Below are 19,612 nucleotides of genomic sequence, written 5' to 3' on the forward strand. Positions count from 1 at the left end.
ATTGTAAGCTTTATCGTAGGGAACAATACAAGCGTAAATCTATTTATAGTTGCTGAAATAGGGAAATTCTCGAACGAAAGGTTCCAGCGAAGTCATGATACTAGCTTGTTTTAATTCAAACCAAGTTCCCACGTGCGTATTTTAAACCTCTTTCCCGGTGTGTTTTTTGGGTTGGGTTTTTATTGGAGCCCTTTACAGCAACAGCTCATATCCCCCCCCCCACCTCCCCGAAGGCTTTTACGGGCACCGTTACGCCTGAAGTCAGGGGTGGATTTCATTGAGACGAAACTTTAGCTCGCCCCGCTTGCCCTGCCAGCCTCACATGCTCTGGCCCTCGCGGCTCTCCCCGGCTCGAGGCCAGCCCGTGGCGCTGAGGATCCGAGCCCCGGCGGTGCAGGGGAGCTTTGTGAGCACTTAAAGATGCAGTGCCCTGGCTTGCTTTGTGCTCGCTCCCTCACCGCCTGCCAGACCGCTGCTTTTTCCTTCAGGCATCCTCGGGGACAAACACCCACATTTATTTTATGCTGTACAATATTTCTCAGCAGCGAGGTGACCATCTCAGGACGTTTACCTGAATATTTTTGCATCCGTGTTATAAAAGGTACACTCTGTAGGACAGTACCCGCTGTCTGCTCTTGTTTTGAGCAAGAGAGATGACACTGATGTTGGAAATGTCAGCATTCGGGGATGTAAAACCACTGCAAAAGTTTTTTTTTTATGGATTGCTTCTTGCTTCCAAAGAATGAGACGCGATTTGTGTTTGTCACAGATTAGTCTCAAACGCGCGCTTCCTTTAATTTTGCCTGAATGCTGCTGTTGTGCAGAACGGAACCGCTTCCACAGCTCGGTACTCCTTAACTATTTTAACAGTATTGCTATTTTTCAGTCAATTATCCCCAAGTCGAATACACGCTAAAAACTTGAAGTGCTTTTAAGGAGATGCACAATTTATGAGAAAATAAAACGCAGGAAGGGACGCCCCGATATTTTAATCGCCCATAGCTGTGCCTTCTAAGAATAAGGAAATGAATCTACAACGAGTCCAATAATGTGAATACGAGAATGGTTTGGCTCTGAACGAAATACAGCTTTGCCTGCGTGACCATACAGATACGTGTTTGAGTCTGGTCGTCTCTGGTATATCATGGATCATCCGTTTCCCCTGAAACACCGCACACCCAGGTGTCCCCAACAGCAGGAGCATCCGATAAAAGGTCAGGTTCATTCTGCCGATAGCTTGTGGCACGCCGAACAGCCAGGATTTATGATGCTGGATAAAGTATAGGCATTTATAAATTGCCTAACTGGCTGATAATACACTTAGTTGATAGGGTGGAAATATTGCTGTATTTCTCTTAAAATATGTATATTAACTTGTGCTCGGTGTGATTTATGCGGTGGATATGGAGATTAATGCAGCAGCGTTGGAGAGAGCAGTTATTGTTGATTAATTCATAAGTAGTCTTATAAAAATTTCAATGATAAATGGTAATAAATACGTGGTATCAGCTCCCCTTTATGATAAGAAATGGCTATGAGTTTTGCAAACAAAGTAAATTAAACTAGGGAGCTAATCAGCATGTAGAAACTACCGAGGGGCGGGTGTCACGAAGCCGATGCCGTCGGCCACGTGGGGTGGGTGCAGGTGGTTGTCCCCGCGCCGCCCCTTCCATTTCCCCAAATCAGGACCCAAAAAGGGTGGCGAGCTTGGGGTATTTGGGGCTGAGCCCCCTGAAGGTGAGACACTGACTTGACAGAGCAACCTCAGCAGCTACTTCACGAAGAGCTGTGCAGCCATTTGGTAAAATGCTCTGTGCAAGCAGCAGCTGCTGCCATCGCCGTTGTGCAATCAGACATCTCTTCTCTACGATTTTCTTCTCCCCTTAAACTTCATTCAAAGGTTTTGCTGCTGTTTTAACCATTAACCTGACACCTTCACCCGCTTTGGCTGCCCCTGCACCTCTCACAGGCATCCCGGCTGCAGGAGGCAGGTCGCAGGCTGGAGAGCTCCGGCGGAGATAACTCATAGATAAAGATAACTCCGAAATTCAGCCTTCACGGGGAGCTCCTGGTGCTGGGATGGCAGTCAGCTGCGGGCACGGTGTGAGAGCTTGGTGGCTTTGCTCGGAGCTGGAGCATCGAGTCGCAGGCAGGATGGCTGTGGGGTGGCGTGTGGCTGCCTTCTGCCGCACAACGGGGCCGCGGGGCTGGAGCAGCTCTGACAGAGCCCTCGAGCCCTGCAGGGGGCAGGCAGGCAGGCAGGCAGTGAAGCTTTCTGCAGCCTGAGGTGCTCTGCTTTGGGCCAGGCTTCCCAGGGGTTAAAGCTTGTTGTTTCCTCCATCGCCAGCCGTATTTCCTTTGGCCCAGTTGTCCTCTGGCAAGGAGTGCAGTCAGACACAGTCCTTATACTTCCTATTTCCCTTCTCCTTGGACACTCTTTTCCCTTACAAGCACACCAGGGGCTCTGTTCGATCCTTACAGCAGGCCTGGGAGCTGCAGCCTGAAGTGAAGCCCCTGGAGCAAAATGCAAAGGGTTCAAAAAGGAAAGGGCAGGGAGTTATGGCTGAGCTGGGCTGGCATCCTCGTGACGGGGGGAGCCTTGTGGTGCGGACACTACAGCCAGAATAAAGGCTGGGAGAAGCTGAACGTCATCCCAGTTGTGTTAAAGGAGAAAAGAGGAACCAGAAACCTGCTTTTGTTGAAGAACCAGCAGGTAAAATCTCCCCAGCCTCACTTGTGGTGGCAGCAGCCTCCCTCTTCCATCTTAACTCGAGGTGTCCTCCTGGGCAGGAGCCATCTCGTTGCACTTGCTGGGGTGTGTTTAGGACCGTATGGGCTTTGACCTTGCTGCCCAGACAGATAAGGAAGTGTATGACTCAGTCGTACGTCCTAAGGAAACACCTGCTTTGTTCCAAAAAGCAAGGAAAGAGAAACACTACGGGGATGCCACCTGGAGCTCTTCCACGGCTTTCTTCTGGGAGCCTTGGAGTAGCTGGGAGGCGAGGAAGCACCCTTTGTGCTGTTTGTGCAGGCTTTTCGCAGACTTCCTACCTCAAGCAAATAAAACACAACCTTAGGAATTTCCCTTCGACTTGATGGGGACTTGTCCAAAACAACCACGGTGTCCCCGACTGTCCCCGTGCCTCCGGCCGCCACCTGCAGTACCAGGAGATGGGCCAGCACCTCTGGGGCCCTGCCTCGGCCCCAGGTGCCTCAGAGCTTGCCAGGAGGACACCTCAAGGTCTTCCAGCTGCGGCCAGGCCTCCTGGGATGGAGCTGACCTTCCTGAAGTAGAAATCTGTGGAGATTTGGGGTCCCACGGGGAGCAGGCTGACAGCTCGGGGAGAGCGGCCTGAGGAGGTAACAGGAGCCGAGAGGGGCAGGAGGCGGCCTGAGGAGGTAACAGGAGCCAAACCGGGCACTTTTGTGGAAATATTTCTGTGTAATTCAGCTACAAACCCAGAAAATTACTTAAATTACTCTCGAGCAGTCAGGGGATGGGTTAAAAGAGCTCCTCTCGCAAACCGCACCTGAAAGTGCTCGCTGACCCCACAGGACTGCGGCGACATCTTGCAGGCCGAACGCTGTGGTGGTGTTTTCAAATAGATGAAAACGCAGTGAAATGCAGATTAAAAATGCTTAGTTTTTGTTTTCGGGTAAATCAGACAGGATATCTTAAACATGAGAAAGGATCCGGGGAGAATGGTGTGATTGGGGTATTGTTCCAAGGCCTCGGCATTGCAGTATATTTAAAGGCAAAACTTTTAGTGCAGGCTTCACACACTTAACTATCCTGGACTCAAAATATATATATATATAAAAAAAATAAAAAATCCCATACTGAATAGCTGTGGCCAGCTGGTGACAGAGGTGTGGGATTAGTGGGGTTTTGGGTTTAGCTTGAGCATAGACTCCCTCTTCAGAGTACTGGAGGTAGTGCAGGAGGCGATTTTCCCTCATGGACATCACGCTTTGGCCAACGCATCCAGATGATCTCCGTGTGCCTCCAGAAAGGGCAAAACAGAGCAGAGAGCGCTGTTTTTATGGCAGCTCTTGGCAAATCGCCGCTCCTGTGGAGCACCATTTATCCCTCACAGTGCCTGCAGCGGGGTTTGTAGGGTCGCCTGAGCGGGGTCCACCGGTGGGACACTGGGCTCCGTGCTGGGGAGGAAACCCACCGCGTGTGCTGGAGCCTAACACCTTTCTCCCCCCCCTCTGAACCACACACACATTTTTAATTCACAATTAAAATTGCCCAGACTTCTATTTTCCTCCTTTATACGTCCATGTAATTTCTATTTCTTTCCTTTTTTTTTTTTTCATTTGGAAATTAAGCTGAGTTTCACAAGTGCAAAACTCAGCGCTTATTTTTTTTTTTCCTGTTTGAATTCAAGGCTAATTGTTGGCAAAAGGCATTCAGAGATAAAAAATAAAAACTAAAATCGCTCGCTGCAGCGATTTGATTTTGTAGCTTTTCTTTAAATATTATCTCTAGCTGGTGTTCATTACAAGCACTGCAGTGGCTTCAGATCTCTGATTAGCACAGTCCAGCATCGAAGCAAAAAACATTTCAACCCTATCTTGTATCAAGCCTTTCCAAATCGGTTTTAGGGAAGGGCGGCTTCCTGGGCTTGGGGGGGTTATTTATTTGATCTGCTTTAAGTTTTTCTTCCATTTTAGAAGTGATTGGGTCGGGGTGATGCGGCGTGCGGAGGGGAGAGCGCAGCGATGCCGGAGTTATCTCGGGAAGTTGGAGATAATCTGCCAGGATTGAGACGTTTGCACTTTGACTCGCAGGCATTCGTTAACCCAGTCTGTGTATTTTATCAAAGGAACATTTATTTTTTTGCTCCAGAGTAATTTCTTTGCCTTTACGCCGAAGCAGTAAACGTGCAAAAAAAAAATAAAAAAAAATCAGCATAAGCGAAAACAGAAAAAAAATAAAAAATGGCATGGAGAGCTCCAATAACTATTAACGTTGTTAAATGCATAGCAAAGCTCCCCTGACAGTTTCTTGGCACAAAACCTAGGCGGCCTACAATGGCTGGTTGTTTTTTTATTGTTATTTTATTTTGAATGGCCTTCAGCGCGTTTCGACAGGCCAAACACGCGCTCGATGTCGGCACCCGAGCCGAGGGGACATGGCCAAGGGGACGCCGGGGCGCGGGGCCGTGCCCGCCGCTGCCTTTGGCTTTCTCACCCTCGGGCCTCCAGCAGGAGCAGGACGGGTGTCACAGCAGCCAGACAAAACTGGCAGTGCCCCAAAACGGGCTTTTTTCGAGATCCCTGAGCCCACCCAAACACGGATGGGACAAAGATAGGACACAGATGGAACATGGACAGGACACAGGACCCAGACACCTCATGCTGGACGCACGGTGGGATGTATCTCAGAGGCAGCATCCATGCAAGGCCATCCTCCCCGTGCTGTAAATAGTCAAAGGGACCCATTTTTGCATTTTTTTCGGGCAAATCCAGGCGACTTGCACATTTCAGGTGCCCGCAAAGGCCCCTGAGGTGCGTGGTGCTCACGCATCGAAGCAGCTGGGCAGCGCCCATCAGCTCCGCAGCGAGCAGGCCGTCAGTAAAGTTGCAATTTTCGGCAGGATTTGCCTATTTTCCAGGCTTTGAGCCTGTTTCCAGACCAGAGCACCTTCTCCCTGCCAAAGGCCAGGCTGCAAAGCGATGAGGAGAAGCCCAAGGGCTTTGGTGGGAGGCCAGGCACCCCGCCACCGCTCCCCGGCCGCCGCCACCGCGCTCCTGCCCCGGCCCCGGCCCGCGCCGTTGCCACCTGGTGGAGCGCAGAGGGTGCGGGTTCGCAGCTCGCTCCCATCTCACTCGGGCTCTTTTATTGCAACCACACTTTGGCACCCGTGCGCCGGAGTCCTTAACCAAAAGGATCCTCTCGTTTGCTCTGCAACACCTCATTTCTCCGCTCACAGTTCATTTATGATTCTGATGAGAGTGTTTTTTCAGGAAACACACATTTCACTTTTTGACCTAGGAGCATCTGTTAGAATTTTTTTTAATACTACTTTGGCATTCTGGAAGTGTTAATGTCTTTCATATCTGTTTAATGCTATTTAGGGATATTTATGATCACCTCTTGGTTACTTGGGGTAAAGTGTGTTGCAATTTTTTTCAAACAGACAGGAAAGCATTCATATGAGGAAACAGATTGCTTTAAACATGTGCTTCCTGTGACAGTAAAAAGAACAAATTAGATTTAACACTGTGTAATGAATGCATAAATGTGTACGTTTAAGCTTTTAAAAGCCTTACATTCGGTTCTGGCCTAAACAAAAATCGGGAGGCACCTAGCGAGGAGCGACGCAGTCGATTTAACCACGTGCAGCCGAGTCTGGTTGCATTTTCCGAGCGTTTTTGCTGCAGTTTCCCCTTCCAGCCTCGTGGTTTTCCCCTGAAATTGGGCAGGGTGGTCTCTGGCACCGCTGAAGCCTTTCGGTAGGGAGGGAGAGATCACGGGGCCGGGGCAGGAGGCAGAGGGGTTCAGCGGCCGGGCAGGAGCCCCTCCGGGCACTGCCGACCTCTGGCTTTCGAGCAGGGCTCACAGAAGCCACAGGGCGAGTGCAGTGGCCCAGGAGGGCTCCTGGAAGCACTTAGGGGCCATCCTGTGTGTGTGACCCTCACCTCTTGTCGTCTCGGAGCCGTTAGGGTTCCGATAATGCCCCTAACCGAGGGTTTTCCAACCCCTGGCTGTCGCAGGGCTCTTGTAGGAGCTCTTTGAAATGCCTGCGTCTTGGTTGCCTCCCTGTTTTGCTTTGAAGATGCATCTGGAAAAGAATTAAAGGCGCTTTCTGCCCGCCTTCACCCAATTAGTTCCCTCGCGCCCTTTATCTGCCGCCTTCCCAGAGCGTTTCTGAGACAGAAAACCTACCCAAGGTGAACAAGGAGCGGGGGCTTTTGTGTCAGAGGCACGGGGTGCAGGTGCCGTGGTCCCAGCCCAAATCCCAGTGGATTTGTAGCCAGCACCCAGCCGTCCACCGGCCGAGCAAAACGCCAGGACGATGCCCAGCTCGTGCCGAGCCTGAATTTTTATTTATTTCATTATTTTATTTTATTTTTAATTTTTTTTTTTTTGCAGGCTGTGGGAGTTGGGTCTGGAACACAGTTTGTTTGATAATTAGTGCACATCTCCGCAGACTTGCCGAGGTTCCTGGGTAACCTTTGTGCCACCACGTTCGAGCACCAAATTAACACACCTTTTATCTTCCCCCGCTATTTTAAGTAAATATTTTTGAACCGTCTCCGTGCAACAGGTTTCCAAAGATTTAAAGTATGCCGCAGGTTTCCAAAAAACTTCATTTTTTCTTATATTTTAAATGTTCTGTTTGTGCAAAATTTTGAGAATCACCATAAGGGCTTCTTTGCATTTTTAATTTAGTAACTAACATATGAATAAATTTGCATATTAATTAGTTGCAGATTAAATCATGCATACATAATTGCCTCCTTACTGTGTTTAATGTTTGTCAAAATCTCCAGCCTGGTTTGATGGATGTCGTATGAAAGATTACAATTTGATGTACCCTTGGAAGTATTTACACCAATAACGCAGGATTCTTAATAGCAGAATTCGCGAGTTATATCCAGTTCCTAATAAACATGGGAGCTAGGTGCCTGTCCCTTTTGCCTAGATTTTTTTTTTTTTTTTTCCTTGCACCAAGTCATTTACTATTCATAATCATTAATGCATCTCCTAATTATACAGCATATGTCTGTTAACCCCTTCGGTGCCGATCTGGGGGGGCTGCGGCGCCTGAATTCCTCGCCCAACCCGTGTCACTGGAGAGGCTGCTCCCGCATCGCTTCGCCCCCAGCGGCAGCCAGCACCTCGGCTTTTCCTGGCGGGTGATCTTTGGAGGAAGGAGTTGGAAACGCCAGGTGCCTTTTGCGGTTTGTAAATCGGGCTGGAGGAAAAGAGCGGCGCTCGATTCGTGGCTGAAGGCTCCTCTGCTGGGGCTACTGCAGTAAAGCAGCAAGGGCGTTCCAAGAGCACAAATCATGCCTAGTGCAGCGGTCCCGAAAGCACCGCGAAGCCCTGCCTGAAATCCCGCAGGGAAGAGCCCTGCTGGTGGCTGCGCCCCTCCTGCTCGGGGACAGCTTCGCCCCCGCCAGGTCCGTGCCACCCATCTCCGGGGCGCAGAGGGGTTGTGCAGGGGCTTTCAGTTCCACCAGGCTTTTAAAAGACCAGGGCATGGTTGCCGACCTCCAGATTCGTGTTAAAAATCTTCCCCCGGCTCCGTGGCACACCAAATTCAGCAGGCATTTGTAAACATGATGGGTTTGTGTTTGCTTCTCTTTTTATTATTTTTTTTTTCCTGAGCTTGTACCTCTGCTCGCATCGCACCTTCAGGTTTTGCCCACAGCAGCTACCAGGGCCTGAAACTAAAATTCTTAACCGAGTCCAAATTTTTATCTAATTACAGCATTTTTGGAATGAGGCTTTAGGGGAGAAAACACAAAAAAAGAAGCAACCCAAGCCCAGGAAACAGTGCAGGGCCCCTGATAAGATCCCAAGAGCTGGCTACGCAGGATTTATCAGCCAGCAATTAGATTTTCTTCTTCATTTGGCTACGCCTTACCCACTTCTCAAGCAGCAGCAGTTTCCGAGGCCCTCCAAATAACCATATTTTGTTAGAGAAGCTGGCACCAGCATGTGTTAGGCATTTAAGTGTGAATTTGAGCAGTCGATGGGAATATGGCACAGTGTTAGGAAACAGAACCGCCGAAGTTGGATCTTGCTCCCCAGGCTCCTTGCTGCAGGGTTTGCTGGCGATTCCCTTCACCTCTCCGGGCCTCAGCTCCCTTCTTTTTGGCCGTCTTTGTTTCCCCGGGCTGTAACCCCTTCGGGCCAGGCTCTGGCTCTGTGGCAGAGGCTCCTCGGGAGGGCTGTGGGGTGAGGATGCATCTTCTAGCACAGCAGCTGGATCCTTACCACCGAAAGCACGCTTTCGAGTATGAATTAGGATTGCTGGAAAGCAAAGTTCACAGGGAAAGCGCGTGGCATCGCAGCGAGGGATTTCCTCTGTAACATGCCTGCAGTTGGCTCGCTGCGTGTTTTAAGGGCGTGCATTTTGGGTGTAAATAACCAAATCTGCACATTGGGTGTAAAATACCCGACAGAACCTCTGCGCGACCCCGCGTGCTCGCAAAATCCCGCGCTTTGGTTCACAAGACCCAGCGTCGTGGCATCTTTAGCCCAACCGGTCAGTTTGCAAGATGTATTTTAGCACGTTATTCGCAGTGAAAAGCCCGGTGAAACCAAAGGCACAAACACCCAAAGGATCTCGAAGGATTTTATAGGGTAAAAATAAAACGCAGAGTGCCCAAAGACCTCGCGGACTTCTCCTCTCATCACAGAAGAACACAAACTGCGTAAGACTTACCCCTAATTATTCTCCTGCACTATGCAATTTGGGAAGAAACCACAAAAACATGTTCAAAACCCAGTAAGGGACAAATCTACAAAAAGAAATAATGTGAGGTTGGGCCAAGCTTGGCAAACTGAGCCCGGCGCTGAGCAGGTGCGGCGTGCGCTGCGGTCTCAGGACCTGCCCCACGCACACCTTACACCAAACCCCTTGTGCCATTTCAGGAGCTGCTTCGTTAGCGTGTCCTCATTTAGTGAACTGTCCAAACCTTCACTCCCCAGCCCCATTACGGCCTTTGGGTCGTGGAAAACCCAAGAGCACGGCTCCGTGCTCGCGGTGGACGAGGAAGGTGAGGTCCCTGCACCTGCTGCCCGGGCGCCTCATCCTAACGTCACTGTCACATCTCATCCAGCTGTGCTATCCGAAGGGTTAACAGCCAGTCGGAAAGCCGAATTCTTCATGTTTAATGGGAAAATTGACGCTCAATGTTGCACAGAACATCTTTTGTTTGAAGATCTCCAAGAAAAGATGGATACCCGGCAGTTTCCCTCCTCCGGGCTATGTTCCTGGAAAAAAAAAAAAAAAGAGAGAGAGACACAAAACGATTTTATGCAAAGAGAGAAGAAAAAAGACCGTGAGAAACAAAAATGCTAGCGTTGGTTACAGCCCGGTCCAGCTGGTGCTGAGACCTGGGGCGGGTTCGGTGCCGGTGCTCGGATCCTGTACTGCTCGGGTCGTGTGAGCACCAGCACGGCAGAAACCAGCCACAGCGGTCCGAGATACAGAGGGAACCGTGCTAGGTGTGTGCTTTTGGGAATCCTGAGCCCTGGTCCTCCTTGTGGCACCAGGAAACTCTCTGGCTGGTGGGTGGAATCATTGAGGAACACTTTGGGGTCCTCAAATACCCATTATTCTGGTTTCTTTCCTTAAATACCCATTATTCTGGATCCTTTCCTTAAATGCCCGTTATTCTGGATCCTTTCCTTAAATACCCATTATTCTGGATCCTTTCCTTCTTTCTTTGAGCCTTAACAAAAGCCTTGCACTTGGTCCCCCTTTCCTTCTTCTGAGCAGCCTCGCGGTGTCATGAGCTCCACTTTGGCCAGATCCAGACCCAAAACCGGAGCTCTCACCGTGCCCTTTGCACCTCGCCGGCTCTTTTCCCAGAACAGGGTTCATCCTATTTCTTTGAGGTCTTCGGGACCAGCCACTTCCATCTCTGCGTGCGATGCCCCCGCTGGCAGCCCACAGCAAAACCAAACCGCTTTGCTCAGCGGCGTGGGTGACGTGCATGGGTGGGCAAAGGAAGAGTTACTCATTTCTTTCCTTTATTTCCAAACAATGTACAGACACAAATTCACCCCAAACGCCTCCTACGGGCTCCTCACCCTCACCACTGGGTTCCGTGGGGACGTGGTGACGGGGTGCCACCATGCAAGCGCTCGTCCTCCTCCGAGGTGACAAGTGTCTAGGACCGGCGCGGCCCTAGGGATTGCCACCCCTGGCCCCTCCGAGCTTCCCTTCCCCGTCTATACAAAGGGAAATAGTGACAGAATAATATTTAACTGCTAGATGGAGGGGCTGCGAGGCCTAGCTATGTAACAGCTGAAAAGCCTTCCATATGGCAATGTGCAATAAATGAGAAGCAGCGTTTCTCTCCCTCCGCAGATTCTTGTGGCAGAGTGGGAAAGAATACGACTTTGCAGGATCCCACATCTATGTTCGGTCCTGCAGAGCATTTAGCAGAGAGCAGGCTAGTGAGAAACGCTTTTGAATGCTTTGATCCGCTCTGTTCGCGTTTTACCATGTAGACACACTGCTGCATGTGACTTTTTAAAAAAAAAAAAGACCGAGTTTGGGTCCGTAAAAATTAGCCATGTGGCCATTTGCATGGTGCCCACAAGTTTGGTTTTTTCTTTCACTTTTTTTCTTCTTTTTTCTCTTTTTTTTTCTTTTACTAGAGAATTGCCATCCCATTTACATCAACTCCATGGGGGCAGCACCAGGCACAGAGCCCCGCTGCCCATCCCATGGGAAGGGGATTTGGGGAAGGGACTTTGGCATCTCCAGGCCTAGGCATGGCTCCGCAGCACTTTGTAGCCAGGGAACTTTCTGGAAATGCTCTCGGTTGTATTTAGTACTAATAGCTCTGAGTGTAGAGACACTGAACTCTTGTATTGTTTTAAAAAAGAGTCGTGGAACATCATAACATATATAAATTCCCTCTCCGAGTCCTTGTACAAGTAGGTTTTTTATCGTTTATAAACCACTGAACTGATGTGGGGGAATATATATTGATCCTAATGAAAATTGTTGTGTTTTAGTGTGCTTTCTGTTCCTAAACACCAAATATAAGATCAGGTTCTTGATTGCCTTGTGCTTAAAACACGTATTTAGCTTGTACATCCTGCTAATGGAGAACAGTTGACCAAGAACATAGGGAAACCTATTGGTGAGGGAATAGGAACAGTAGCTCCGACGCCGATGGCTACAGGTTGTATTTTACTCCACGAGCAATGACTTCCCTCATAATCCAAACAGATTTGGTGGTGGTGAACTGCTCAGCACTCCTTGAAGTGTAAAAAACCATCACTCTGCTGATTTATTTTGCCAAATAACCCCACAGCGGGTTCCAGGCTGTAGGGCAGATCCAGGACATCTTGGATCTCGTATTGGGCCAAATGGCACCAAAATTCCCAAATATCCAAGCCTCCCACCTCTTCACCCCCAGTGCCTTAGGGACACATAGAAACGGTCGGAAATGATCCTTAAAACAATTTTCCTGTTAATTTCTGTGGTGAATCGTGAATCGAGGCCAGTGGGACGCTCCGGCCTGCAGTCGGTGCCGGCACTATTTCTGAAGGGCCTTGAAGCCCCAGTGCCACCTTACAGTCATTTCCAGGCCTCTTTACGTTGCCAGAGGGCTGTGGAGAAGCCATCACAGCACTGCTAACCTCAAAGGTTCAAATATCCCGAGTCAGCCGCCCCGCCACCCACAAAAAAGACGAAATCGTGAGGTTTTAAGGCCTGGGTTTGATGCCTCAGAGTCCCCATTTCCTAGATCTCCTCCCCAGCTATCAGCCTTCAAAACGTGCCGTCTGAGATCACCCTGCAGTCGGTGACTCCAGAAGCTCTGGCTTTCCAGAAGAGCTCACCAAAAGCTCTGAAAATGGAGAGAAAATGGTAAAAATTGGCAGCGGTGCCTCCGCGCGACGAGAAATCCGGGCCCATGTGTTTTACGTTTCTCCCTTGGCTTTTCACAAGCGGCGGAGTCAAAAATAGACCGGGTGGCAAATGGATATCTTAGATAGAGGGTTTTGTTCAAAATAGATTAGCTGTGAAGGAGGTTTCGATGCCGGAGGTTTCTTTCGTGAGGGGCATTTTGGGGAAAGTGGCAGAATAACCAGGGGGCCTCAGGCGGCGGGGAGCGGGCCCACGTGCAGGCGGTTTTGGGGGTTTTGTGGTGTGATTAGCTCCGTGTGCTATCTGGTCAGTACATTTGAGCTAAAAGGAAGAAAAGTTTGATGTTGGGCTGATTAAAGGTGGTTTAGTGAGGTGTCCCGTGGCTTGTGGTGGCAGTCCCGGCTTGTGGTGGGGCTGCAGGCCTCTGCCACAGCACCCAACCCAGCCCTTCACCTCGTGTTTTTGGCAGCACAAGGACAGGGGTGTGTGTCATTATACCACCGAATCAGTCACCTCTGAAAGAGCAATTTGTGTAGGAACTCCTCTGGCTCCGGCAGATGTGCCTGGCTGACATTTGAAGTCCATAAAAACGTGCAGAGCAAGAGCTTGGGAGGAGCAGCGCTCGCGGTGATACCTATGGGTGGCAGCTGGCTGACCACTGCCGCCTGGAAATCAGCTCGAAAACACGGCCTTACTGAAATGATGGTGCCCAAAATTCACGTGTGGCAGGCTCAGGTGCTGCCCAGCTTGGTCCCAAGCCCTCTGTCCCCTCAGTGGGACGAACAGCTCGGTTTGGGTCTGGGACCACGCGTCCCCTCAGCCTCCAGGCCTGGAAACAAGGCTTTTGTAGGGTGGTGGGGTCGATTAGGGGTGCCATCGCTAGGCAGCCCTCCAAAAGCAGATGCATCCACATTTGGCTGGTGTAAAGTAGCTTCTCAGAGCCGGTGGCTTTTAGGATCTGATTTATTCATACGGCATCTGTACGATCAGGCAGTTGTGCTGCTTGCTGTCTGCGGCACACGAGGATCTGAGCACGAACCTCCTCCCGGGGAGAGGGGGGAATGTCAATGCCCAGAGCGAGCTGCGGTCGCTGCGAAAGAGACACCCACAAATCACTGCCTGGGGTGCTCAGCAGGTTAATCTCCAGCGGATTTGGGATCCCCCAAAACCAAGGCCAGACAACACCACTAGCACATGCAGCTTGGGGTTTATTTGGCGTCCCTCTGCGGTTTTGGCTGTGTACCTGCCGGTCAGCTCCATGCACATCCCTCTCTGAGCTCTGCTGGTGATTTTAAGAAACCTTGAGCTCAGAGCTGGCATCCTATAAAATGGACCTGGCTTTGTGGAGAAGAGCTGCAGTCGGCTTTTGTTTTGTTTTCTTTAACCAGGGGAGAAGCTGGTTGGGAAAGGCCATCAGGGCAGCAGCTGGGGCGCCTTCATGGGACCTCTCCGCTGAGATCCTGGGCACTGATTTGGGGTAAAAAAGGCCCAGCTTGGCAAAATTCCCTTCCCCTTCAGCCGTCGCATCTGGGGATGCGGAGCCACTTGTAGGGTCCGTTTTAATAACGACACTCAAGGATTTGTGTAAGAAGGATGAGCTTATCCAAGTGACCCAGACGGAGAGGAATACTGGTTATTTTAGCCGTCTTACTTGAGATTTCACCATTATCCCTTGGAATTTGTGGCCAAGCCCGTCATCTCGCAGATCGCTTCCCTTGCTTTGCTGCCGTCGCAGGGCTTCGGTCACAGCAGTGGTGCTGTCCCCACAGGCCTGTGACTCTTCCCCTCCTTCCAGTGTCCTTTGCTTTGGTGTTTTGTGCAGACCCGAGGCATGCCCGGGGCCAACAGGGTGCCCTCCACTGCGGCACCAGGACGGTTTCCTTCCCTGCCTCCTCCTCCCGTGGGAGCTCAGGCACTCGGGGCTCTTTCTTCTCCTCCTCGGGTGTCTCCAAGGTTTCCTCACCCTCTTCTGGCATTTGCTGCTGGGCTGTGGCAAAAGAAAAGAGAGGAAAGGATATACCAGGACACCGAGATGATACCAGGGGAGTTAGGAAACTTGGGGCATTTCTAGGCTGATCCCTCTCTTTTCTCCCACCTTCAGATACTCGTTCCTGTTTCTGAAAAAAAGAGAAAAAAAAATACATATCCGGGACAATCACAGGTCCCCCAGCCAGGCAGGAAAATGCATTAAAGTTATCTCAACGTATGTGCGAATGCAAATAGGATATGGTAAAGTAATTAATTTTTATTGTCGTGTGCTGCGAATTCTGTTACAGTGAGGGGCTTACTGCCCTGCAAACTGCATTAACTTCTTATCGCGCTGGGTACAAGACATCGGGACCGAAATTCTCCCGCTCGGAGGACTGAAAGCACTCGTGTGCCGGGATCCAAACGGAGTCGGACTGTTCCCCGCTCCGAGCTTGCAGAAAACAAACCGAAATCATCTGCAGCCATTTCCCTGACACGTCGGGCACGATTCGGGGCTTGCTTTGCCGAGTCCTGGCTCTCTCTCCCCGTTTGCACGCTCCGTAGGCATCAGCAGGAGGAATTTTTAGGATTACCTCGTGCCAGTCAGCGCAGGCGTCTTGGGCTGGAGTTGGAGGCTTGCTGGGTGGCAGCGCAGTGCTGAAGTTGCGTGATTTAAAGGTCCGCCCGATGCCATTCCGTGCTACAATCCGCACTAAAAATGTAATGCCCGTCGTATAACTTTGTGTGGAGCTGTGAAACTGCAGCGGTGAGCAGGAGAGCAAAGCCTCCTTTGGGGCTCGCAGTTTGAAAACACGGGAGGGGAGAACTCGTTCAATCCTAGTCATTGAGGTTTTTTTGGGACCGATCAGGGCACTTGGGTATTTTTCACCTCTGGAGCGTTACCACCTGGGAGCCCTCGGGTTTGGGGAGGGTTTCCTTTCCCTCCCAGGCGCGGCTGACCGGCGGTGGCCGGGTTTTTTGGCCCGCCGAGGGTGGCTTAGAGGTTCCAAACGCGCTCTTGTCGGATTGACAACGAGCCGCCCTAATGAGGAAGAAATCCGCAAAGCATGAAATGGGAATGAAATGTGTGATTATAATTCAAGGGCTGCTTCCCCCCAACCTCCGGGGAGCTCCCCGAAGCCGGCGACTTGGAGAACCTCCTCCCTGCCGCCGCGGCCACGCACACGCGACCCCAACGCGCCGGGGCCAGCCAGAAAAAAAAAAAAAAAAGAAAGTCGGAGGCGAAACTTTGCCGTGGCCGGGCCTTTGTGGGCGATGAATACTGCATGCGCTCCGCCGCCGCGGCGCGGGGTAAGGCAAGAGGGGGCTCTGAATTATTAAAGTTGAGCCCGGAGAAGCGCTGCACGCTCGGCTGGCATTTGCTTCGCCATATGCAAATGATTGAGCCGCATTTGGGATCCATTCCCAAGGGGGCCCTCCCTTCCTGCGATGCTCACGGTTTGGCAGGCTCGAGTGAAGCCTCCGACCCCCCCTGACCCCCCCGGAGCCCCCTCGCAGCCCCCTTTTGCCCCGCAGGGGGAGGGGGGCAAAGGAAAGGAAGGGGGCTCGGGGGCTCGGGGCTGCGCGGGGCGGGCGGCGGCAGCTGCGCACAATGCTGGGAGCGCGCCAGCAGCACGGACAGATGGCGGAGTTATTAGATGTGCATCATACGATTCCCTTCCTGCCACTCGCTTTTTAATCAAATTAAACCCCAAAATAAAAAAAAAAAAAAAAAAAAGGAAAGAAAAAAAAAAAAGAAAAAGAAAAAAAGGAGGAAGAAAAAAAGGGAAAAAAAGGGAAAAAAAAAAGGAAGAAAAAAAAGAGGGAAAAAAAGGAAAGGAAAAAAAAAAGAGAAAGAAAAAAAAGGAGGAAAAAAAGGGAAGGAAAAAAAAGGGAAGAAAAAAAAAGGAAAGGAAAAAAAAAGGAAAGGAAAAAAAAGGGAAGAAAAAAAAGGAAAGGAAAAAAAAGAGAAGGAAAAAAATAGAAGGAAAAAAAAGGAAGAAAAAAAGGAAAGGAAAAAAAAAAGGAAAGGAAAAAAAGGGAAGAAAAAAATGAAAGAAAAAAAGAAAAAAAGGAAAGAAAAAGAAAAGGAAAAAAGGGGAAAAAAGGGGGAAAAAGGGGGAAAAAGGGAAGAAAAAGGGGGAAAAGGGGATAAAAAAGGGGGAAAAAAAAAGGGGAAAAAAGGAAAAAAAAAAGGAAAGAAAAAAAAATGAAAGAAAAAAAAAGGGGAAAAAATTTAAAAAGGGGAAAAAAATAAAAAAAGGGAAAAAAAATAAAAAAAGGAGAGGGAGAGAGGGGGGAGAAGGAGGGGGGGGGAGGCAATTAGGCGCATTTGTATTCCGCTCGCTAATGGGCCCGACTCCGCGGCCCCGCGGGCGGCCGGCTGGGAGCGCGCCGGGGCGGCGCGGGGCGGGCGCGGGGCGGCGCGAGGCGGCGCGGGCGCGGGGCGGCGCGCGCGGGCGCGGGCGCGCGGAAAGGGGCCGGGGAGGCGGGAAAGAGGGGGGGTGGGAGGGGACGGGGAGGGGATGGGGATTTGGGGGAGGAGGAGGGGGGGGGGGGGGGGGGCGCGCAGCCTCCGCCCCCGCGCCGCGAATGGTCTCGCCCTGCTTTGCATATTGAGCGCGCCCGGGCCGGCCATCTGGGAACATGCAAGTGCAGGAATTGTGGTGAAAAAAAAAAAAAAAAAAAGAAAAGAAAAAAAAAAAAAGAAAAAAAAAGAGCAAAAAAAAAAAAAAAAACAGGCAAGAGAGAAAAAAAAAAAAAAGCCAAGCAGCAACACACAGGGCGCTCGAGCGAGTTTGAAATAAAAGTTGGGAAGAGTGGGAACCGGAGGGGAAAAAGGCTCCGGGACCATGTACTGCGCGTACACGATCCCCGGCATGGGCGGCAACTCCCTGATGTACTACTATAATGGCAAAGCGGTAAGGCGGCGCTGCGCCGGGACCCCCGCCGGGACCCCCCCCAAACCCCGGGCACCGGGCACCCCCCTTGGGGCCGGGGGCGCCCCCAGCCCCCTCCCGGCCCCGGCCCCGGCCCCTTCCGCGGAGCTTTTTTTGGGGAGGGGGGGGCGAGGGAAGGAGAGGCGAGAGCCGCGCGGGGCGTTCCGCGCATAACCCCAGCAGAAGGTTTATACTCGCCATCTGGAGGTTTCTTTCCTTTTTTTTTTTTTTTCCTTTTCTCTGTGTTTTTTTCCTTTTTTTTTTTTTTTTTTTTTCTGGCTGGGTCTCGGCGAGGAAAAGTATTTTAAAATATCTCGGGGAGGGGGGGGGGGGAGGAGGAGGAGGAGAGCCGCGGCTGGAAAGGAGAGGAAAATTGTCGGGAAAATGGGGAATTTGGGGAGGTCGTGGGGGGGGGGGGGGAAGAGCCCCGATTCCGGCTCTGCCAACTTGCTGCCCCGCTGCAATTTTTGGGGAGGGGGCCGGCGGGGCCGTGCGCGGGGGGCGCAGCACCCCGGGGTGCCCCCGGTGGCACGGGGGGTGCAGCGCCCGGCGCCTTTTGGGGTGCGCGGTGCCCGGCGGAGCCTCGCGGACCTCGCCTTTTGTTCCCAGCTCTAGGGGGGGGGGGGGGCTGCAAACCGAGGGGCTTTGCTCAGCCGAGATTTAACACCGCTTAAAAGACGAAAAAGAAAAAGCTGGCGAATCGGTGAATTTACCGGGAGGCGCTTTTTTTTTTTTTTTTTCCCCTTTTATTTTATTTTCTTTTATATTTTTTTTTTAATTTGAATTAGTTGCGCCTGCTGCTCGTCAGGACGAAACCTGGCGTTCCCACGCGCCGCCAGGCTGGGGGTAGCTTTGCTTTGCGAGGAAAAAAAAAAAAAAAAAGTTGCCAGCCGCTGCTCTTCATCCCCAGTAAGTAATAAAAGCCCCGAGACAGCGCGCTGTAAACAGGAAGCGGCAACGCAGGGCGCTCGCCTCGCTCTGGGACCCTCCGAAACATTTTTCAACACTTTTGCCCAAGTTCCTTCTTCCCTGGGCTCCTCGGAGCAAAGGGAGCCGGGGAAGAAGCACAAAGGGGCTGCGGGTGCAGCCGTGCCAAAAGCCACGGCCGCGCAGCTGCAGGAGTTCGGCACCGGAGAGCTGGGGAGAGAAAGTATTCAGCCGGCCGCTTGGCCAACAGATTTCGGGGGTTTTGTTCCGTGTTTTATTTTTGTTTTGTTTTGTTTTGTGTTTTTTTCATACGGTTGGCATTGTTCTGGCTCGGGTCGTGCGGTGTAAGGCTCTTGAGTTGGTGCCAGGCAGCTCGCCCAGCCCGGGGATGCCACGCGTGGAGCGCCTTGGCGAGGGGAGCTGGGCTGGCGGGGGGGCTGCGCGAGCAGAGCGGGGCTGCTGGTTGTTGCCCGAGCCCCCGGCTGCAGGAAAAGATACAGCCCTAAATTCCCCCGGTCCTCTTTTTTTTTTTTTTTTCCCCCTGCTTTTTTTTTTTTTTTTCTCTGCGTTTTTTTTTGTCTTTTCCCAGTGACAAGTCAATTACTTGTTTAAATTCGGCTTGAACTCCCTGAACCGAGCGCCGGCAGCGGAAGCAGGGCTTCCCTGGGAATAAACAAAAGCCGAAAAATGCAAAATCCTTCCAAAGCGCTCTCGGGCCCGCTCGCTGCTGGGGGAGAAAAGCAACCTTGGGTACGGGAGTCACGAAAAAAAATGACCGAAAAAATAAATAAACTGCCACGAACGCGAGGTTTGCAGAAGGCTTTTTCTGCTGCTTGCTTTTTTTCCCCTCGCTCGCGGGGTGTTTTAGCAGAGCTCACTCCGGGGGAGCTCACTTTTGCCTTGAACTATTTCCCCGTGCCCGGCGGTGAGAAACCTTTTCCTCCCCGTGCCTCGGAGCGGAGGGCATTTCTTGGGGGAAAGAAAACGGGGACGTGTGAGGCAGCGTTCGCTGCTTGCCTTGGTGATGCCATACACGGACGGGGAGAGCTTTCGGTCGGCTTTTTCTCCCCGAAAAGATTTTGGAAGGGAAGTTTCCGCGGAGGAGTTTTCTGAGCTGGGAAGCAGGGGAAGGAGAGGCGAGGTGTTTTTGCCAAGCCCGGCTCCCCATTCCCCGAGCCGTGCGGGCGGTGTTTTAGGACG

General features: G+C 51.3%; 1 protein-coding gene across 15 annotated transcripts in view; it reads left to right on the forward strand.

Moving 5' to 3' along the window:
* LOC309889846 (transcription factor 4) overlaps nucleotides 1-19,612 on the forward strand; it is a 177,147-nt gene that overhangs the window by 110,605 nt on the left and 46,930 nt on the right. For 2 of the 15 annotated variants that reach the window (XM_082782941.1, XM_082782942.1), the window contains exon 1: nucleotides 17,126-17,467. The exons of 12 other annotated variants lie outside the window; for them this stretch is intronic. In XM_082782941.1, coding sequence (XP_082639067.1) covers nucleotides 17,399-17,467 — 69 coding nt within the window. In that variant the 5' untranslated portion in view covers nucleotides 17,126-17,398. Of the gene's footprint in view, nucleotides 1-17,124; nucleotides 17,468-19,612 lie in introns of those variants that run through there. One more of the 15 variants, XM_082782943.1, reaches the window with a different exon arrangement.

This window comes from Aythya marila (genome assembly GCF_965140915.1).
Source record: "Aythya marila genome assembly, chromosome: Z".
Classification (NCBI taxonomy): Eukaryota; Metazoa; Chordata; class Aves; order Anseriformes; family Anatidae; genus Aythya; species Aythya marila.